Here is a 23342-nt window from a genome sequence, read left to right as displayed (position 1 = left end):
CCCTGGAGAGGGCATGGGGGTAACTGACTAGCCCGCATGTCTAGCCAAGGAAGCTTCCAGAGAACCAAGCCACCAGTTGACCCATGCCCCCTGGAGTTCAGAGAGCACGGGGCTGGAGCCTGAACCTCCATACAGCCAGGGACATAGTACTGGGTGAGAAATCTGGTTCTACTACAAGTCCTGGTCCATTTACAAAAACCAACTGGATGAGGCCAAAAGAAAAACAGACTGTTAGAGGAGCGGAGTACACTTCCAGAGCTGGTGGGCAGAGGCTCCAGCCACACTGTAAAAACCCTCTGCACAGTGCTGCCCCCAAAGGGAGGAGGCCTCGGCAGAAAGCTCCTGTGTGCAACTGTCAGGTGCCCGCAGAGCTGGAGACCCCAGGGGGCGGTTCCTGATGAACACCGGATGTGTCCCCAGGTGAAAAAAGGAGGCCATGTTAGCTATCTGCTGGTGTCCCAACTACACCTGCTCACAGGATGGGTGCTAGAGTCTAAGGAGACACAGAATGGGCAAGCCCTTCCCAGGATATAAAGTGCCATTTAAGTGTTTATTCTTAGTAAAAAGGACTCTGAATCATAAACTAGTGCTATAACCATTTCTTGTTTCATATCTCTGAGGCCTTAAGTCTTTGATTACAACAGGAGAAAGCCCTGAGATTTCATCTACCTAAATCCCTGCCCCCAAGTGGGAGTTACTTGCAGACCCAGCCAGACACTCTCACACGTTCACCCCTGCCTCAGCACACTCAATTCAGAATCAATCCACTTGCTACTATCCACTGGAGTCATTGAATGGTCAAAAATACCAAGATTGTGCCGTGTGGAAAAGACCAGAAGAATATCTATCTGTCCTATTTTAAACTCCTGAGAAGGCAACTCAACCATCTGTCTTGGCAACCATTCCAGCCTGGAGCCACCCCTTCAGAAACATCTCTTTTCAGTTTAATCTAAATCCTTCAAATGGAGCCTCAAGCTAATTTCATCCCATTCCATTTTCAAATAATTTGGAACACAGTTGTTTACCATCTGGATTACAGGATTACATAATGTTGCCGGGTTATGGCGAGCAGTAAATGAAATAATTCATGTAAAACACAGAGCTCAGTATCTAGCACATCATAATAGCCCAATACATATTTATTATCACCATCATTACACGCACTAGGACTCTTGCAGTCACAGGGACATGAACGCAACTCAAAATAATTTAAGAAAAAAAAAGAAGTAAAAGTGGGCAGTGGCCTTCAGGTACCACTGGATCTAGGACTCAAGTCATGTTCGCAGGGCTCCTCTTTCCCTCTCTTCTCTTCTTTCTGACAAGCTTTTTGAAGTATAGAGAGTGGAATATCAACCAGCAGACTCGGCTCAAATAGGCCTAGAATAAGTTCCCCATTCCTCAGTTTATTTATCAAAAATTTACTTAATGCCAAGCAAGTGTCAAGCAGAGTTCTAGAAGCTAAGAATAGAGCAGTGTCCAAGACATAATATTTCTGCCCTTGTGGAACTTCCTTTCTAATGGAAAGAGAGGATCTGGCAGGAGAGGTGAAAGGATGTAGAGAAAGTTCCCTCCACAACGTAAGGTCACACCTTACACCCAAAATTAAGGTAGATGCTTAGCTTTTTCTTCTCAAAGCCAAGTAAACCCACCCCTTTCAGAACTCCTTTCCTATTGCCAAATAGGCAGAATCTCAAAAATCAGGCCTTCAAATAGATAAGTGTGTGTGGATTTTGAGTGCATTTGGTTTATTTCTGCTGTGTAATCTTTGTACGCGTTTCTAGGATGCCTCTAGAGCTAGAGGGACTTAGTCTGCGTCCATGCTTGAGTCCCTTTTCTTTTGACACTACTTTCCTAGGACCTACAGGACTTTCTCCTGCCTGCATGGTTTCCTTTGAATAGGATGTTAGTTCCTTAGTAAAACGTTGCCAAAACCCGTTTGCCAGTCAGTTAGAAAGCATTCCTCTGAGTGATTGCAATTCCATTTCTCTGTGTTAACCATTTTAACTGCAAAAATGAAGGCCTGGAGACCCCGGCTTTTTGAGAACCCCAGGAAGTGTGGCATCACTTTGGAAACTTTCAGCCTCAGCCTCTCTTGGGAGCTCACAGTGAGGAAGCTTTCCTAGAGCATGGCAGGCTGCATTCTTCTTAGGATAAAATTCCACTTTTCATGAAACTGAAACTACCCTGAATCAAGCTGCTTTCACCTGAAAAAAAAAATCTTGATTTACCAGTGCTATTCCAGATTGATTCCACAAACAGACTGACTAAATTAACAATGCACACAGTTCTATTTAAATTTGGCACTGGCCTAACAGATCTGTGCTAGCACATGAATCCATTCATGAACAATGTAGGGACCAACTCCCACTAAATTCAAGGTTGTTCAAGTGTATTTGTGGGGGTGGGGTGGGGTGGGGGAGTTGGTTGTTGTAGCATCAGTTTTATTTTTTAAGTAATATTACAAGTTATGTGCCCTGCTTCTGTGTTCTCAATTTGGTCTGCTTTTCAGTCTCCCTATCCCTTCTGCTTTACTTAGTTATCTCTTGTCAGGGCAGTAATTTATTTTTTTTAATCCAGATATGATGGACAAATGGGCCATCTGGCTCATTCAAATCCCATCGTTAAAACTGATCTTGGAATTAATCAAAAACGGATTTTTAATCGAAAAGCTCATCAACCCCAAGCCCTCCACCTTGTATTTGTCCACCTGGGCTTTTTTCGGGGGAGGCGGTAGGCGGGGTGTCCACCCTGGGTTGTACCTTTCCTAGCCTGCTAGACCAAAGCACGCTTGAGTCCGGCGCCGGCCTGTCTCACCGGAGGTATGTAGAACGCCCGCGCAGGTACCCCTTCTAGGATCAGTCCCTATCCGGCATGAACACATTTGCCTCCACCCCCACCCCCACTCCAACCCCCTAAAAAAAAAAAAAAGTCTGGCTCCGGAATTTTTTTTTTTTTTTTTCCCAGCTTAATACCCTTATCTTTGCATTCCAGCCGGAAGGTCGGCCCCAAGCCTTCTTTCCTGTGCTTCTCCTTTTCGGATTGGGCACCATCCTCGATGCCGCCTCCTGAGTTAGGAAAGGGATAGAACTTTCCCAGGGAGGTGCGGCGTGTCCCCGCAGCGTCTTCCCAGTTCCTTCCCCCAAACAGAGATCTTGGTCGCACCGGAGGTAAAGTGCCCATTTCTCTACACCGCCCCCCCCCCAAACGTGGGCGGAGACGGAAGGCCACTTCTGTGTTTATTTTCTAAAACCTTTAAAACCCGCCGCACTTAGCCCTGTGGAAGCCCCCTTGGCCCCGGCCCAAAGAGAGCTACAAGAGGTCAGGGAGCTCAGTGGACCCGGGCGGCCGCGACAAGTGGGGTCTTCAAGGGGGAGACCTCTGCTTCCCTGGCTGGGCGTGCCCCCTGAACCCCCCGCCCCACCACCCCGTTCGGGGCTGGACACGCGCACACAGCGGGTGGGAATGGCTGAGCTTCCGGCACACACCCCGCTCCGCCGAGTCCGTCTCCCCCGAGGCGGGAGGTGGCGGCGAGGCCGCGGGGTGGGGGCGAGAGGGATGCCGGCCGCCGCTCCGATTGGCTGCGCCGCCGCCCCCTCCCCGCGCCGCGCGCCCCCCGCCGTGCGCCCAGCCGGCTCCCGCCCGCAGCCTCGGAGCTGCTTCCAGCCGGAGGGAGGACGCGCAGGGGCGGGACCGTCTCCCCGCCCCGCTGCCCACCCCGCGCACGGGGATAAAACCCGGGCAGCGGCGCGCGGGAACCCCGGGTCCTGCTGGCTCCGGAGCCCGGGGAGGCGGGGCCGGGACCGACCCGCTGCCAGCGCCCCCGCCCCTCGGACCCGGCTCAGGGAGTGGGGCGCCCCGCGCGGGGACACGCAACGGCCAGGGCGCCGAGGCGGTACCTTTAGCCGAGCAATGAAGAGAGCCCGGGAGAACCCACCGGAGCCGACCGAGACGTTTCCTGCGCCCGGGGTGGCCGCTGCCGCCGCGGCTGCTTGAAACTCCCCAAAGTTGAGAGCCAGCGAGAGGTTGCCGCCCGCCGGGAGCAGGAGGGAAAGGAACTCGGGAGATGCAGGAGTGACGGACCGAGACAGACAGACTCGCAGACCTTCCGAAGACACCACCGTCGGCGGCCTATCGCCAGAGCCAGTGAGGCTTTTCAGCTCTGTGAGTTTCTGGATGGGTGGCTTCCTATGCATTTCCGTTTGTTTGTAGGATGCGTTTTGTGTATTTCTGTGTCTGTTGCAGTGAGTTTAAAAAACGACGCAGCCTACACGTTAAAGAAAAAAAACAACTTAATTTCTGGTGTTGAGACGGTTGTGTTGATAGATTGTGACCGTAAATGTCTGTAAGCAGGAGTACCCCAGGAAAATAAATTGCATTTAACAGCGTGACACACAACCTGCATTTCAAAAGTTATTGAAAAGAAAGCAAGATATGACTCTTAAGGGTTAACTGGTGGTAGTTAACTTTGCTTTCCCCCTCACCCCTTTCAAATATTGATTGTTTACCAGGTTCACTGGTGGGAGGCTGAGCTGGTGGAAAGGCGCCAGGAGGAGACTTGGAGGCGACCATAATGTCTTTACGTTTACACACGCTGCCCACCCTGCCTGGAGTTGTGAGACCGGGCTGCAGGGAGCTGCTGTGTTTGTTGGTGATCACGGTGACCGTGAGCCGCGGCGCCTCCGGGGTGTGCCCCACCGCCTGCATCTGTGCCACGGACATCGTGAGCTGCACCAACAAAAACCTGTCCAAGGTGCCCGGGAACCTTTTCAGACTGATTAAGAGGCTGGATCTGAGCTATAACAGGATCGGGCTTCTGGATGCTGAGTGGATTCCAGTATCATTTGTTAAGCTGAACACCCTAATTATTCGTCATAACAACATCACCAGCATTGGCACAGGCAGTTTCTCCACAACTCCAAATTTGAATTGTCTTGACTTATCCTCCAATAAGCTGAAGACGGTGAAAAGTGCAGTGTTCCAAGAGTTGAAGGTTCTGGAAGTGCTCCTGCTTTACAACAATCACATTTCCTATCTCGACCCTTCAGCTTTTGGAGGGCTCTCCCAGTTGCAAAAACTCTACTTAAGTGGAAACTTTCTTACCCAGTTTCCCATGGATTTGTATGTTGGAAGGTTCAAGCTGGCAGAACTGATGTTTCTAGATGTTTCTTATAACCGAATCCCCTCCCTGCCAATGCACCATATTAATTTAGTACCAGGAAAACAGCTGAGAGGCATCTACCTTCATGGAAACCCATTTGTCTGTGACTGTTCCCTTTATTCGTTGCTGATCTTTTGGTATCGCAGGCACTTTAGCTCAGTGATGGATTTTAAGAATGATTATACCTGTCGCCTGTGGTCTGACTCTAAGCACTCCCATCAGGTGCTTCTGCTCCAGGATAGCTTTATGAATTGCTCGGACAGCATCATCAATGGCTCCTTCCGTGCACTTGGCTTTATTCATGAGGCTCAAGTTGGGGAAAGGCTGATTGTCCCCTGTGACAGCAAGACTGGCAGTGCAAATACCGATTTCATTTGGGTCAGTCCGGATAACAGACTGCTGGAGCCCGATAAAGAGCTGGAAAACTTTCACGTGTTTCACAATGGAAGTCTGGTTATAGAAAGTCCTCGTTTTGAGGACGCTGGAGTGTATTCCTGTATTGCCATGAACAGGCAGCGCCTGTTAAATGAGACCGTGGATGTCACAATCAACGTGAGCAATTTCACCGTAAACAGATCCCACGCCCACGAGGCATTTAACACAGCTTTCACCACCCTCGCAGCCTGCGTGGCCAGTATCGTTTTGGTACTTTTGTACCTCTATCTGACGCCGTGTCCCTGCAAGTGTAAACCCAAGAGACAAAAAAATACTCTCAACCAAAGCAATGCCCATGCGTCTATTCTCAACCCCGGCCCCGCTAGCGACACTCCTGCTGACGATCGGAAGGCAGGTGCCGCCAAAAGAGTGGTGTTTTTGGAACCCCTGAAGGATCCCGCTGCAGGGCAGAATGGGAAAGTCAGGCTCTTTCCCAGTGAACCGGTCATAGCCGAGGGCATCCTGAAGTCCACGAGGGTGAAATCCGACTCCGATTCGGTCAATTCCGTGTTTTCAGACACACCCTTTGTGGCGTCCACTTAATTTTGTGCCTGTCTCCGTATGCTGTAGTAATTTAATTACTCCATACTTAACTTTCTGTGCAGTCTGCAAAATAAACAGCAGGACAGAAATGGTGTTGTTTTGTGTTTTGAAATGCAACCAAATGGCCTCTTTAACTGTTACTAGGAAATGTAGTAAGGTGCACTTTGGTTCCTCAATTTGCCAGAGAAAGATGGGGTTGTTTTCCAAAGTTTAAGTCCTAGATAACAGTCTCTTAGACTTTAGCGCCACTGATCATTTCGAAGCTGGTCTGGAGGTGACCTTGTCTTTTTGCTCAGGATTCTTGAAAGAAAAATTAAATTTCATGTATTGGTGTTCCTTAAAAAGAGACTTTACTAACTTCTTAGGACCAAAGTTATTTTAAAGAAAAGCATCAGTGTCCTATTTCATTTTTTAAAAGATGTAGAAGGAAGAACCAAAAGGCACTTACAAAGCACAAAGTAAGTTTAGATTTGGGAATAATTCAGCTAATTTCATCATTTGAGACCGCAGTAAACAGACTACACTGATAAAATTTGCTGGATAATGCCACATCCCAAATGGTGTTAGATAAATACTGCAATAAAGGTACATTTGTTTGACTGTCTTTTTTCCATTCTGTACATTTCTTATCCTTGCACAAAAGATCTTATTGAAAGTTGAAAGTTATCATCATTTGTTGTCATAAATATGTAGGTGTTGATACCAAAATGTCTGAGTAACTTCTTAACCCTTTGTTCTCGCTGACTAATATTTGTTCATATGCTTGTGTATATGTAAATCCCCAAATTATATGAACTATTAAATAGATCCTACTGTATTGTGCTTTGGACATTTGAATTAATGTAAATATATGTATTCTGTGACTTGATGTTCTGTTTTATTTGGCTACTTCAAAACATAAATCTAAGATGTTTTATGTGATCAGATTGTTCTGCTTTGTCTAAAGCACCCTCTCTAGCAAGCATCTCTCTAGATTTTTTGGAGTTACAACATAGAGTTCATCTTGTCAAAGGGGGAGAAAGGCTCTAAAGTGTTCTACCCAATTTATGCCTTCTCTATGACACTCTACTCTGATGTCATTATGTACTTCAGCCAGGTGTGGAAGACACTTAGGCCCCGATTCTGCAGCACATTGAGAGTCCAGCTCCTTCTGGACCTAGATTCCCTCAGCTATAAAATGAAGATTGCAGGCAAGGTGAATGTTTTAGGTTCCTTCCCACGCTGGAAGTGATGATGTCCGGGTGGCCTTGTCTCCATCACAGACTTGTACGGGCTCTCGGAAACTGTCCCACATACCGATGGAACGCAGGAGTGGGGTTGATAGCCTAACCTAATGCTGCATACCCCGAAGGGACCTTTTGGACCGTCAAGTCCATCTCCTTCTCTTTCTCAGGGACAAATGAAGCCCAGAGAAGATTGTGGGTTATGTAAGACCACACCGAATTAGTGACCAGGATGGAAGGAGAGCCCAGGTACAGATTCTTCCTGGCAAAGACAAGGGAGTCAAAGAATGGGCATGGAGAAAGAGCCAAAGAATGAGACAAAAGAGTGGTCAGGAAGTGGCAAAGGAGAATCAGGGCTGCGTTGTCCCTGGGGCTAAGATAGAAGAGAATTTGCAAAAGATAGAAATGGGGCAACAGTGACAAAAACACAGAGAAGGAGATGACGAGGGAAGACTGACTAACAATGGTGGTTTTGGAGAAAGAGTGGACATTTGGTGACAGCTGTGTAAGTGCCAAGCCAGGCTCCCTGTGGCAGACACTGGTTAGCAGGGGGTTGGGGAGTGAGTTGCCCCCACAGAATAGGATGCAGATCCACTACTCAGTAGCACTGAAAATTCTTTGTTGCATGGTGTGAAAAAATGGCCACCTCTGCCTTTAAAACGTAAACCTCACCAGTTAGATAAGATCCTTTAGACCCAAAGCTGTTACAGGCAAACGTTTTATTCCTGTTCCTGCCATTTAATTAATTAGGAAGAATTCTGTGATTTGTATGACCTTTGAAATCCTCACTCTTTCTTCACACTTGGAGAAACTCACTAAAAGATGCTGTGATTTGTTCAGCTTCACACAGCTAGTCTGGACACAAGGAAAAACTCTTGAACCACCGATGCTCTCCGGCAATAGGCAGGGCTGCCTCCAGGGGCCATGATTATGTGGAGCCTGATCTTGGCTGGTCCTAGTACATTTTGGGTAAATGAAGGACGAGCTGAGATTGAAATTAACATAGGCGTAATCACAATGAAAACAAACAAACAAAATCCTGAATTCTGAAAAGCAAAGCTGTATTTTGAACAAAAGGAGGATGGCATGGTGGTGAAAAAGCCTAGAACTGAATGTTACCATGTGGAATTCTAAGTTCTTAGGTATATCTTTTTTTTTTTTTTTTCTGGTAGCGGCCTGATCACATGTATTTTAAATATAGGAACAGAACTAATTTGTACCTTAAATTTGTCCCACTCAAAAATTTGATATAATTTTCCTTCCAAGTAATAATCTGGATTATGTAACTAGGTTATTCTTTTAAGATACTTAATATTTTTTATTATAGGGTTGTGAGAGAAGTGGATACACATTGGAGAAATCAAGCAAAGATCAAAGATGTGAAATTTTCCCGGGTTCAGAGTATTTTTTCACTAAAATTAAGTGATACTAGTCTTATGGCAATGGACTCTATAGATAATCATTAGTCAAATTTCTTAACTACACTTTTTCTTAAGATTTATAATCTGAGGGGCGCCTGGGTGGCCAGTTGGTTAAGTGTCTGCATTCGGCTCATGTCATGACCCCAGGGTCCTGGGATGGAGCTCGCGGAGTGGGGGGAAGGGGTCCCTGCTCAGTGAGGAGTCCGCTTCTCCCTCTCCTTCTGCCCCTCTCCCCCCTCGTGCTTTCTTGCATGCACAGGCTTTCGCCCTCTCAAATAAATAAAATCTTAAAAAACAAAAAAGATCTATAATCTGAAAGAATGACCTAAGACATTTTTCTTATTTAGAACCAACTTGTGTATTAATCCTCATTGTTTGGCCTAAAGAGATGTAAATCTATTTATTTTTGGTTTTAATTGCATGAATTATTTGCCCAGAAAAAAATGTGGTGTTGTTTTTTTTTAAATTTTTCCAAATAAACATTTTCCTAAATGTTCATCACAAGGGATGTAGGTGAAACTTATGGGGGTGGAAACCAGAGACAGGAAGTTACATTGTCAGTCCAATTTCTGAAAAGACATCTGATTTGGGATTATCCTGCTAAGCACTGTTAAAACAGGAAACAGCCTAGGGGCCCTTGGGTGGCTCGGTCTGTTAAGCATCTGCCTTTGGCTCAGGTCATGATTCCAGGGTCCTGGGATCATGTTCTGCCTCAGGTTCCTTGCTTAGTGGGGAGTCTGTTTCTCCCTCCCGCTCTGCTGCTCCCCCTGCTTGTGCTCTCGCTCTCTCTCTGTCAAATAAGTAAATAAAATCTTTTAAAAATTAAAAAAAAAAAAAACAAGAAACAGCCTAAACATCCTCCAACATCATTGGCTTTTCCTTTGCCATAACTGCTGCTTGATTATTGTCCCCTTTTGGGGTATCATCTAGTGTTTACCAAGTGTCTGTAATAGTAATAGGTCTGACACCAGGCTTCTTGAGAGAATCACAGTGAAAAGGTAGATAAACAAGGGTTTTTAGCTGCTACCCTCTACACACTCCCCAACCAGAGATTCTGACTGAGGAGTTGGGGTAAGGCCCTCCCATCGTATTTTAAATATTTTTTTTCATAATTCTGATTCTTCCTATTTTGATGAAATGTATCCTAAACTGGGACCACAGCAAATGTTGTGGTTAGGGCTATGTCAAAATAGGTTATTATTACTTGCTAAGGGATTTATTAATAAAAAGAAGAATTTTAGCACTCTCTTTAAAAAAATTCTAATGTGTTAGAGAAACAAAGGAGTTGATTCTCTGATACTAAATGAAATATAGAGTAAATTTTGGGCTGTAATTTATGATTTATATTTTTCAAAATTATAAAAATATAGAATAATTACTTTGAGATAACTCAATCTCTGATTCTCTCATTTTTAAAACTATTTTTGGTTTGAAAGCAGCTACAACAGATCTGGTCTGTAACAATAAACTTTGGAACTTTCAGATTTGATTATATTATAGTAAAGTGAAGGCATGTAGATTTCATCTACAGAAAACCAAACTCCTTTGTTTTTCGATATAATAGAATAATAGTTTTTAAAGAGAACATAAAGATTCCTTTCATGGTTCTCTCATGACTCCCTGCCAAGAGCCAGCCCCCAAAGCCCTAGTTCTATATTTTATAATAAGATAGTGTGGAAAGATGATGGTTATTTTGCCCTTGCAAGCATTATTGCATAGTAATATATTAAGAAGTAGAACTAAAAACTCATATAATAACATGCTGAATAATTTAGAGGACTCTGTAAAGGACCATTGTTGCCTGTGGATGGATTCCAGGGAGGAGCTCCCTTCTATAGTGAGGACCAGAGCAGAGTATGGAAACACACAGACCCTTTGTAAATTATAAAATGCGAGATATATATATATCTTTGTCTCTCTCTATATATACTGGGTTTAATTTTTTAAGTGTCTGCTAAGTGCCAGGCACCTGTAGGTGGTGGCATTATCATTCCTTATCACAGAAGCCCTCAAAGATGGGCAATATTCCACCCTGTCACAGATAGGAAAAAGAGGCTCAAAAGGAATAAAAATTTTCCCAGATAACTCAGCTAATCAGCCATTTTTACCATGATACCTCTACACAGCAGTTTAATAGGTGTTCTACCAATAGAATGACTTTAGAAAGCATGGGTCATGAGTAAACTTTCTATAAACTTAGAAGTGAGTGGATTAGTGTGGACAGCAAATTTGGGAGAAGAGGAATAGGAGGTCAGGGGATCTTCTGATTCATTCAAACATAATAAAGGTAGGAATTTTTTTTTTCCCTGTAAAACATGATTCGTCACAAGTAGCAAAATTGGAAATCTATAGGTTTAATAGACAAGGCCTCCTCCAGTCTACTGACTCTTTTCAGTCTGGCTGCCCTTCACGCCTGAATACACAAAAAAAAGAAAAGAAAAGAAAAGAAAAGTATCTGTTTTATCATTAAAAATGACATATTCAAGATATTTAAATGAATAAATGATTCAATTAATTTTTTTTAATTAAAAATGACCCAAATTTGTAAAGTAAATAGTTCTATTGGAGAGGATATCTGAGAGTTTGTTTTACATTTCTGGGAGAGTGGGTACTTTTTCAACTAATTTTAAAATAAGATTTCTCAAAATAATTTTAAAATTATTTTACAAGACAGCCTCAGGAGCTTATCTGATTAAACATCTCTATTAGGCAATATGTCAGCAATGCATCGAATATATTCTCAGAGAATTTTGCGGTGTCTATAGAATCAAATATAATGGGATCAAGGATCAAATCCTTGGTGATGAATGGCTGGTTACTGCCAAGAGGTGATTGAGCATTGCTAGATACTGTGGAGGCCATAAATGATGTATAATTAACTACTCTCTCCCAGAGAGGAAACATTACTAAACTAATTCAAGAGTAAAAGTTGATTTGTCTGCTCACGACTATTCTGGCAAATAGGAGGTGCGAGAGGGAAGCTAATTGGCAGAGATCTCGCTTTGACCAACTGGACTAATGCAGCACGGGCGTGAACACCAGACGGCCATCCCAGAGATGCCCCGAGCCTTATGCTAGCAGGACCCTTACCTTCCAAAAGCCTGTGTGGTAAGGAGGTGGAGCAAGCTAGGTCCTAGTGCTCTGTAAAGAATGTCAGGGATTCTATTTAAAACTCTACGGCCAATCTATTATCATTTTTAATCAAATCTAGAGGAGAAAGAGACCTAAACATTTCACATTGGTCCCCTCTCTGCACTCACAGCTCCAAGCCTCACCCCTACCACAGTTAGTGTGGGTGTATCCTAGCCAGGACAGGAGGAATGAAAATAATAACAGTGACAATGATAATAGTAAAAACAGTCACATTTTTATGTGTAAGCTCCATGCTAAGGGCTTTACCTATTTTTTCTCACTCCTGTGGGGGAAGTTACTATTTTCATGTCCATTTTACAGGTGGGAGAACTGAGGCTTAGGAACGTTAAGTGATTTGCTTGAAGAACAAATGGTAAAGAAGTCAGGATTTGAACCCAGTTTTGTCTGGATCCATCCAGAACCCAGTCTCTTGATATCTACACTCTACTGCTGTCTACACACAGTACATTGGGTAGTTACTACACATTACTACACCATAATAATGTTTCAGCTCTGTAGCAGGGCCTGGCTCATCACGTCCCCTTTGCCCTCCTGCCTCCTTGTATCTGGCTTCAGGTGACCTTTCCTTCGGGGGTATGGCTCTGCTTTCAGGATTCTGCTCTGGACCCTTGTCCTGCAGTGACCGCCCCTACCCCCCCCCCCCACACACACACACAGCTCACTGCTTTGGCCCTTCACCAATGCTGGCTTTTACTTTCTGCCTCTCTTTACGTTCCCCCTATTCCTGACCAGATTCTCAGCTGCTGGAGGAGGTGTCTCCTACCTCTTTATCCGCACCTAGCACATAGTAGGTCTTTGCATGTCTCAGCTTTTCAATTATATTCATTCATTCAACACACAATATTGAATAGCTAATATGTTCCAGTCCCTGAGCTTGGCCGGGAGATCAACTAGGATCAAGCTGCTCCCCAGTTTTGAAGAGAGGCAGAAGCAGAGTTTTGATCAGGCAAGTGTGCTGATAGAGAAATGCCCCAAGACAGGGAGGTGAGCGCAAGTTTCCCAGGAGAAATAGCGCCTGAGCGGAGGCTTCAAAGAGAACTGTATGTTTAGAGAAGTCTAGTTTGTTGGACATGTGGACATGATGGAAGGAAGGCAAGACTGTGAGTGTACCCTGGTCCCTGGGGATTCAACTAAATTGGTTGTCAGAAACGAGGGCACTGCCTTATAATGGGACCCTTCGACAGCTTGATCCCGAGGCCCTCAGGATGGGGTCCAGCATGACCCTTCCTGAAAATGTAGCTGCAATGTAGTCCTTTTTCATAGCTCTTCAAGGAGAAAACATACTAAGTTGGCTCATGTAAATGCTGATAGCATATTTTTCTAGGCTAAAACGAGATAGAAATATTAGCTTCTTTTGTGTAACAAGGTAGGCTTAACACAGTAATGATGAAATAATCCTACTTAATTCAGTTATCACTCTATAGACCAAGGAATGTCTTAGAGCTAATGTTTATCCAAGCTTCGCTGTAATTAAATTTACACTGCTAGCCTAGATATTGATTTGACTAAGCTGGTTTTATAAAAGTGAATGATTTGGGTGGGAAGAGACAGAAAGATGTGATTTTCAAGCAGGGGGGGAGAAAAAACCACATCAGACTGACCTGCAGAATTAAATTACAACCATTCGGGCTCCTTGTGGAGCATTCGTGTGCATTTTTGCCCCAACTCTGCCTGCTTAAATACTTCTTGAAAGGCTTCATGCTTGAGCAAATCTTTCTTGAAGTCTAGACTTAGAGAACTATTGCGCAGGGTTTTTTAATTAATTTATTTTTTTCAACTGTATTCCTTTTCCAAAGAAAAGCATCTTGCCTGAGGTGGAAACATAATGAAAGACCTGTGATGTGAAAGCTTAAAAGAAGTTGTTTACTTTTTTATTTGTTCTCAGTTTTTTAAAATATTCATACTTAATTACAACCTTAGGGAAGCCTTCAGCTCTTGATCTGACCTACTTCAAATCAGTGGAGAGAAAACAAATATCTCCCTTAAGCCACCATCTATAATAACTTTGACTTTTTCCTAAAACCCAGAGGAAATGTAGTTCTTGATCCTGGGCCAAGCTTGTCAGGAGCTATTTATATTAATAAATATTATTCACGAAAGGATTCAATTGAAAATCACATCACTAATTATTATATATAATTTGTAATAAGGGCCTTAAAAATGACCTTCATTAGCTACCTAGGATATAGTGATTTGGTTGACAGATATGTTATTACAGTTTTTTTGGTCTTATTCAATTCATCAACACGAAGCATCTTAGGAATCTGGCAGGAGATTTGAAAATGCAATCGTCAGCAGCCTTGTACGGGGTCTGAGATTTTCCTGAAGAAGTAAACTCAGGCATTGCTCTTTAGGGACTTTTCTATATCTAATGATGAGGTGGCTGACTAAATCCCCTGCTATTTGTCATTCAAGATACTCTCGAGTTCTGCTCTAGTTTTAAGTACAGCACATTCGGGGAGACAGGAGAATCATCTACCAGTGGCACGCATCCCATACATCTCTTGAATCCTGCCGATTGCCGGGATTCCTGCCAGGCAGCAAAGCCTCTTCCCACAGGGTCTAAAGAGTTAGCGATGGAGGCAAGGCATTTAGAGGAGATTTTTCCTGACTACGTCTTCATCTCCTCCACTTATTTCTGGAAAATGCTTAGACCATGTGTTTATTATTTGCGATCAATCACCTTAAAGCTATGCAGCTATATACACTGGGGCCCTCTAGGCCCCCCCCCCCCCACTCTCTCTCTTTCTCTCTCTCTCTCTCTGTCTCAGGCATTGTTGACCCTGGGTAAGAGCCAGGTACTGAGCACTTTGCTATCTATGGACATTCCCATGCAACGTGTTTATATCTGATCTAGAAATGCCTTTGGGGTTGTTGCATAAATGTGGTCCTTCCTGTGGTCTTTCTCATTTCCATCAAATGGTAACCCCATCCTTCCAACTGCTCAGGCCCAAAACATCAGTGTCATCTTTGACTCTTCTTTTGCTCTCACCCAATATCTGATCGGTGGGAAAATTCTCTTGGCTCTACCTTCAAAATATATCTGGAGTCTGACCTCTTCTCCTAACCTCCACCCCATCCCCATCTAAGCCACCAGTATTCCTCTCTGGATTTTTGCAGTAGGGCTGGCTGGTCCCCTTGTTCCACACTCACTCTCCTAGGGTCCGTTCTTAGAATCGCAGCCACCATGACCGTTCCGAAAAGAAAGCCAGTTGTTCATGGCCGTTCTGCTCAGAACCTTAGGATTCACTGTCCCCCAACTCCTGATTACTTCCTAGAGGCACATGTGAGATTATCAAAAACAGTCCCAGGCCTGGCTCCAACCCTGGAGATTGTGATTCACTTGATTTTAACAGTTCCACAGGTAATTCTGAAGTGTAGCCACAGTTGAGTCCTTACGGGGGTTCTGCAGGCCCTTACTACCATCCCAGTTCTCTGGCCTCATTTCCCACCTCTCTGTCCCTCACTCTGCTCTTGCCTCATTGGCCTCTGTGTACACCAGACCCACTCCTACTTTGTGCTTCTGCCCCCTCTGCCCGGGATTCTCTTCCTGATTCCTGCACTTGCTTTGCCTCTTTCAAGGTCTTTGCTCAAATGTCTCCTTAGTGAGCCTCTGACCCAGGTTACTGAAGGCTGAATTGCCCACCCCATCCCAATCCAGCCTCCCTATTCCCTTTCCCGTTTTATTTTTTACCATTGCCTTCATCAGCATCTGACATCCTGTATATTTTACTTACTATGTGAGTTCCACAAGGGCAAGAGTTTTTATGAGTTTTGCTTGGTGTTGTGTTCCCAATGCCAAGAACAGAACAAATAAATATTTGCAAATATTCATCCAGTGAACAAAGAGAGCCTAGGAAGGAGCCGTAAGGCTACCCACTGGAATGGACTCAGGGGTGGTCACAACAGTCCCGGCCATTGACAACACGATTATTTCCATGTGGTACATTGTCTACTGTGTCCCAGTTTGTGGTGCTCTTCTTCACCCCCCAAAAGAGCACAAGAGGGGTTTTACCATATGCAGTGATGAATAAACTGTCTAAATACAGCTTAATACCCATTTTGCACATATTTTGCACTTGTTTAAGGCACCCCATTTGGTATTTATGAAAAGATGTCATGCCGAGTACACGAGAAGCAGGAAACCCGTGTCTGCCTCCTCTCACGATCTGCTAATTGAAGTAACACCAATGAACATGGTTCGAGGGCCTGAAAGGAATCAGATTGGGCTTGAGGGCACCTGGCAGTGGGCCTGACAAATTTTAATAAGCTGTCTTTTTGAATCCAGTTCTGCCAAGAGGAATTCTGACTGCTTTAGTGAATAAACAGCAGAGATGCTGTGTTTGCTTGGTGCAACTGAGTGTCATCAAAGATGACCTCTGTGGAGGTCATGTGGTCTGATAGACCAATGAACTGTCCTCCTTGTCAATACATGGAAACTTCCAGAAACTTCCATGGCACTGTGTTTTCTGAATTAGTTCCTGGTATGAGGAAAAAGCTACATTACCACAGAGAAAGCCAGGCAAAAGAAGAAACCTGAAGAAAGTGGGGTGCATAACGTGAGTGTTGGCCACTCAAAATATCCACATGCTGTGAGTGTCAAGTATGTGATAGTGGATATGAAGTGCTTTGTGAACTGGGAAATGCAAGATGATAATGATTATCAAAGATGGCAGCCAGTCTGCTTTCAGTGGCTCATAGGAGAGTCACCACTACTGAGTGGCCTCTCTCCTCCACCAGTGTTTTCTAGAACAGCTACTGCTCTCCTCCACCTGGGCCCTCTTTCTGTTCCATTGAGAGTCCATGTATTACTACACCCAAGAGAACAGGGGTCAATGTATTGCTTTCGCTAGGTCACTCCTCTTGCCATATTATGCTCTGTATTGTAAACACACTTTTTTTGGTCTACGCCATTGTCATCTCATCAACCTAAATGACCCTTCTGGCTATTACAATAACATCAACAAATAAATGACAATGAAAAATGAATAGCTAACATTTATTGAGCACTCACCATGTGCCAGCCACTATTTTAAGTGCTTTCCATGAGCTAACCCCTATAATCCTTATAACAGCCTCTGAGATGGTCTTTACTGTGAAAGCCACCTGACCTGTGAGCAAACTGAAGCACAGAGAGATTTTGAAATTTGCCCAAGGTCATTCAGCTGGTCAATAACAGCCAGGACTCATACACATTGCATTTAATCCGGACACCATGCTGAGGTACAGCTGCTTCATTTTACAGAGGAGGAAATGGCAACAAATATTCACCTAAGGCCATGTGGTTATTAAGTAGTAAGAAGATCAGAACCCAAGTTTATCTGTTTTCAAAGCCCTGGCCATGCTTTAATTGGCTTTTGGGGTAAAGCCCACTCTTTTTGGTTCATTATTAACATTCTAAATTTGCTATTACCATAAATCTTCCTGGAAGCAAAACTATAATTTTTAGCTTCATTTAAAAAAAAAATAGCCAATCATCAAAATCTGAGAAGCAGCGTGGTAGAGTGATAGAGAGTTACTGCTGAGGCACTACAAGGGTGGTCTGTGTGCTTGGTTCTTGCTTACGTAAGTGCAAAGGGGTATGCCATCCCTTGGAGGTAGGCACCAAAAGACCCATTTTCAAATGGGAAACTTGCCTGAGGTTACATACCGCCGCTGGTAGGTAGCTGAGACAGGTTATGATCCCGTGTCCCTTGACTCCAAAGCCTTCGCTTGGCCCACAGTCCTCTCTCTACCAGTGGTCAGTGCAAAGGTCATGTGCTGCCAGATACCTAGACAACTTAGTCACATCTTTACCCCTGCTCCCTTTGTAACGGAAAACTTAAGAATGCCTGGGACGCCTAGGTGGCTCAACTGGTTAAGCATCTGACTCTCGATTTCAGATCAGGTCATGATCTCAGGGTCCCGAGATGGAGCCCCACATTTGGCTGCAGGCTGAGTGTGGAGCCTGCTTGAGATTCTCCCTTTCCCTCTGCCTCTCCCCACAACTCGTGCGTGCGCGCACTCACTCTCTCTCTCAAAATAAATAAATAAATGCATTAATTAATTTAAAAAAGAACGCTTGTCATTGCATTGGAAACTTTTGAGTGTGTGCTCAAGGGCCAGATCCCTACCAGAGCTGGTCTGAACCCATTTACCACAGGCAGTAGACTGGTTCTCTGGTTCTAGGCAGCAATCTCAGGAAGAGATGGTACTATTGGCCACTAGGAAGACGTCTTCCTTTAAGATTGAAGATATTCATCCTAAACAGAACACTTCTGTTGGAAAAATAATTCTGAGAGAAGAGCTTCCACATACCAGGTCCAGCAGCATCTTGATAGCTATGCCAAAAAGTAGACCTCAAAGCCATTTGGCCCACATGCTCTTCCTTCTGCTCATAGATGTATTATGATTATTTATTCATCATTTTAAATGTTCACATTCAATTCATTTTCTGGCAACTTTCAGAAAGTATTTACTGACAGCTGGATAAAATTAACTGAATGTGTCCAATAAAAACATTTCTGAAAATAGGAATGGCATTATCATTTTGACAGCAAGTGTAGAATTTGTGTTCATACATATTGTTCATGTTTCTAGTCTTATGTTTGGTTTTGTCTCATGGGGAAAAAAATCCCACTGAATTCAGCACCAAATATGAAGTCAGTTCTTTTTACTTCTTTTTAATTTTCTCTTTTCCTTTCTCACTTTGTCCTTCCTTCCTTTCTTTTTCTCTCTATCCCCTGTCTCTCTGTATTTTTTCTTTCTTTTTCTCTTTTTTTATTAAATCACTACTCATTTCATGATAATTTTAGTTCTAGTATAGAAAAGATTTTGTACTGCCCTCCGAGACTATTACATTCTTTAGAATCTCACAATTGGGAGTCTGCTAATATATGGCCATTTATAGAATGAAAACACATTATGTTTGATCACTCAGCACAATTTCTAACATTAAATTTAAATCATTGCTATCACCAGTCTTTCTTAAATGGTATATAACCGGTACTGATTACCTTTCTGTGTTACTCTTAAGATTGCTGCCATTTCAGTAAATGTCATTCTAATGGAGAGAATGGAGATAATTGAACTCAATTCGCTGGACCTCCATTTTACCTAACCTTCAGTGTTCCTTTAGGTGTCATAAAATATCCTATAATATTGCCAGAACTCACATTCAGAATCATGATAGCTAATATTTAATATTTTCCTGAGAAATAATTATATGACCTTAATCTAGGTCTGCAAACTGTAAATCATTAGCACATTACTACTCAGTTTTTTTTTTTTTTTTTGCAAGACATTTGTTGACTGACAGAATGCAGCAGAATGAAGTTCTTCAACCATTGTAGGTCTAGGAATTTAATCCAGGTGTTCCCATTCTCAGTCGATTGTTTAAAAAAGCCTTGAAAGGGGTGCCTGGGTGGCTCAGTCATTAAGCGTCTGCCTTCAGCTCAGGTCATGATCCCAGAGTCCTGGGATCAAGCCCCACATCAAGCCCCACATTGGGCCCCACATTGGGCCCCACATTGGGCTCGCTGCTCTGCGGGAAGCCTGCTTCTCCCTCTCCCACCCACCCTGCTTGTGTTCCCTCTCTCGCTGTGTCTCTCTCTGTCAAATAAATAAGTAAAATCTTAAAAAAAAAAAAAAAGCCTTGAAAAATATTAACAGAAACTACATTAATTTAACCTTTCTCAATCTTCAAGTAGTTTAAAAAATTAAAAATCACTGGTTTAATTATTAGCGAGTCAAAGATAATTCACACCATTAAGGAGAACCTATGGAGAACTACTTATTTTGTGGCACACAGAATAGGAGTCTTCCCCTGAAGTATTTGAATTTGATAAACAAGCTTTTACATAACAATTCATCGTCTTAAACAATCTATCACTTTCTCTGGAGACAAATTTTTGTAGGCCTTTTTTTTCTTTTTAAATAATGGTACTCTTTTTCCTAATCTTTTTCATATTCTTAATGGTTAAATCGCTTTTTTGAGAATAAGATGGCCTTAGATATCTTAGATTGATATACATTCTAACATTAAACATTTAAACAAGGACTGGCTTTGATGAAATATTACAGTGCTAATAGTTTACTTTCTAAAATATTTTTGCAGGTCAATCTATATCTCAGTGACTTTCATATCAGGATATTCAAATTGCAGCCATTAAAATGATTTCTGTCTGCCCCTTCAGCTCTTTCCCTCCCAGCATCTCTCCTGGCTTCTCTTCTGGCATTGCTGTGACATTTCAGTCTTCTGGGATCTTGTGAATGACCTGTCACCTAACAATAATAATTAAAATAATTCCTTTCACTTCACATTTAACTTTACTAAGCTGGGTTAGTCTGGAGTAGGGAAATTAGAAGCAGAACTCAATTTTTGTCTTGTATCAAACACATTTAATGGTGCAACTCTTCAGCAGCTCTTCTCCTTACAATTTTTCAAGTCCTCACCCCCACAATTCTTCTATCTAAACAATGCATTCTAATGTGGCCTGCTCAGGGTCCTTAAAGAGGCACCTCGAATGTACTCCCTAGCATGTTCCACTGATTGATAGTCTAGTGGTCCTAAAAGACCTGGCAAAAATCCCACTTCTATGAAGCCATCTTTGACCTCATTCATTTATTCATAGGTGAAAGTATTATTTTCTGAATCAGTTTTGATTTAAGCCCTCCTTAAAAGACCCTTTTGGAGCAGGGAAGGGATATTCAATTTGCATCTGAAAAAAAATAATCTGGTAGTGATGTTGAGTTGGGTTGGGTGTGGAGAAGGCAGGAATGGAAGGAGGGAAACCAAGTGGAGTCCTTTACAGTGGCCCAGGAGCAGGGGTAGGAGAGATTTGTAGAGAGATTAAAGATGCACAATATTTTGAACTTCATTGATTGAAACTAGACAAATCATTTCAGGCTCACATAAGGGTAATAATGAAGATACACACAAAGCATTATAGGAAAACAAAGAAGGGTGGCAGAACTGAGTGTCCAGAAAAGCTTTCCTAAGGATAGAATACCCCAGACCAGCCTTGAAGAATGAGTTTGTACATGAAGTGGAGAGGGAGGCAGGAGATTCTATCCAGTTGGAGGGAGTAGCATGGGTAAAAGCTGAGATGAGAGAGATTGCGGTGCATCCAGTGAGTGGCAAGTACAATAGTTTGGTCTTGCCAGAACGACAGGAATGGATAGAAGTAGGAACTCTACAGAGGGGAAGGTGAGAAGGTAAGCAGAAGTGAAATTATGAAGGGTCCTTTGTACCACCCCAAGTCATTTCATTCTTATTCTGAAAGCCAGGAGGTCAGCCTGTGAATGAATTTAGCAGTTACGGTGATATGATTTGTAATTGAGGGGTAGCAAAATATGCCACCCCAAAATACCACTTTGGCATAAGAATGATTTTGAGCTGAAGGTAATTAAGAAGAAACAGATATGAGAAAAGTTCTCTGCCTTCCTCTTACTTGCCTAAATGCAGGACATACATTTATAAAGATGGCTGCCTTCCTCTCTCTACCAAGAAGGACAGAATTTAGTTCCAAGACACAGCTCTAGAGTCTTACCAGCCCAGAGATGGCACTAGCAAACTTTAACTTTACATAACAAACTCTACTAACCAGGTTTTATCTTCCATTAGTTCTCCCATACATTTACCTTCCCACTATTTGCTGCCTTAGAAATTCAGTCCTTTTCCTTTATCTTGGTACTTCTCTAAAAATTAGTGTTCTTCTGTTAAGATGCTATATTAGCCCAAATTCTAACCACTCCTTTGAGGTAGTCATCACTGAGCACTCCCATGTGTATGCATGATGCACTTGTTAATACGCTTTTCTTTTTCTCTTGTTTACCTGTCTTTTGTCACTCTGATTTGCAGGACCTCAGGAATGAACTTAAGATAAGTAGAAGGGAAATTATTTTTCCTCCCCCACTTAATTAGAAAGAGCTTTTTGATTGCAATGAGGAGGGAGTAACAAACTAGTTAGGGTACTATAAGAGTAATCCGAGTAAGAGATGATGAAAGCATGAATTGAGATATGGTAAAGGAGATGGAGAAAGAGATGTAGTTGGGAGATGTTAAGATGCTGGGATTGACAAGATTTGTGCTTGATTTGATGGAGGAGGGTGGAAGAGAGCATCAAGACTTACTTTTTGACTTATAGCTTGGGTGGTACAGTAAATGGTGGTACCATTCTCCACGATGGAGAATATGCTGGAGGTAGAAGAAAATGAGTTTAATTTTGGACATGTTGAGTTTGAGCAGCTTGTGGGGCATCAAAGAACGAATGTCAAGTACAAAGACGGATGAAGATGCCTGGATCTCAGAAGGAAGAGCTGAGCCAGAGATTTAAATTTTGGTGGTCAGTCAGCTTTAGTTGATAGTTCAAACCATGGAAGTAGACAAAACAAATCAGAGACTATGTAACAAGAGAAGAGGATGGAACAGTGGAGACAGCAACATTTCAGTAGTTGGAAGACTGGGAACTGAGAGAAGAGCCACAGGAAAGGAGGATAGAGTCACTGAAGCCAAATGAGAAGAAAGAGATGGTGTCCAGCAGGGCCAAATATGTTATAGAGATCTAGGAAGAGAAAGCCTGGAAATGTTCACTGGATTTAGAAACAGCTGACCTTGGCATGAGTAGTTAAGTGGAAGAGGAAGACATATGGCAGTGGGTTGAAGAATGCATAAGAAATGAGTAAGTGCGGACAACTCTTTCAAGAAGTGTGGATGTGAGGGAAGAAAAACAAAAGATAGAGGCTGCACTATGTAGGGGGAGTACAGAATCAAGAGAGGGCTGTTGAAATTCAGAAGGTGTGGGTGTATTTAAATGCTGGCATGGAAAAGTCAGTAAAGGAGAGAAAGAAGATCCAGCTAAGACAGGGCATAAGGAATGGAACAGATATGAGATAGAAGGAAGGAAGGAAGGAAGGAAGGAAGGAAGGAAGGAAGGAAGGATGGAAGGAAGGAAGGAAGGCAGGCAGGCAATGAGTACATGGGGGAGACAGAGAAGAGGGAGTAAGAAGACGGGTATGAACACAAACAGGATTTGGAGGACTGGTTGAGAAGTTGAGGGACTCTTTGCCTGAGGATCTCAAGTTCTCTGTAAACAGAAAAGGAGGTCATTTGATGAAATTGAAAGGAAACAATATAGTGGGGAGTGGCTTAAAGAAACTAAAGATTTGAAATAATTGTTGTGGGTGTAAGGGAAGAAAATCTTTCCCCCTGTCCTCTTAGGTTCTGTCTATTGGTCCCCGAGAATTAAACTGACAAATGGCAGATATGCAGGAGAAAACACAGATTTTTATTCACATATACACAGTAGTCCCTCTTATTTGAAGTTTTGCTTTTCAGGGTTTTAGTTCCCCACAGTCAACCATGGTCCAGAAGCAGATAATCCTCCTTCTGACATATCATCAGAAGGCCAACGCTGCATCACAGTGCCA

At 43.1% G+C, this 23342-nt stretch overlaps 1 protein-coding gene across 1 annotated transcript; it reads left to right on the top strand.

Moving 5' to 3' along the window:
- The first annotated feature begins 3658 nt into the window (after window positions 1–3658).
- On the top strand, window positions 3659–6999 carry AMIGO2 (adhesion molecule with Ig like domain 2). The gene is made up of 2 exons (XM_036099365.2): window positions 3659–4161; window positions 4509–6999. Exon 2 carries the CDS (start codon window positions 4571–4573, stop codon window positions 6134–6136), a length of 1566 nt encoding a protein of 521 aa, XP_035955258.2. The 5' UTR covers window positions 3659–4161; window positions 4509–4570; the 3' UTR covers window positions 6137–6999.
- Window positions 7000–23342: the final 16343 nt, after the last annotated feature.

Source organism: Halichoerus grypus, chromosome 6 (genome assembly GCF_964656455.1).
Source record: "Halichoerus grypus chromosome 6, mHalGry1.hap1.1, whole genome shotgun sequence".
Classification (NCBI taxonomy): Eukaryota; Metazoa; Chordata; class Mammalia; order Carnivora; family Phocidae; genus Halichoerus; species Halichoerus grypus.
The sequence above is the reverse complement of the archived record's forward strand: the minus strand, read 5'-3'. Positions and strand labels throughout refer to the sequence as shown.

What these genes read in the sequence shown, in the direction of transcription:
- AMIGO2 (XM_036099365.2), top strand. Translation starts at nt 4,571, where the DNA reads ATGTCTTTACGTTTACACACGCTGCCCACCCTGCCTGGAGTTGTGAGA.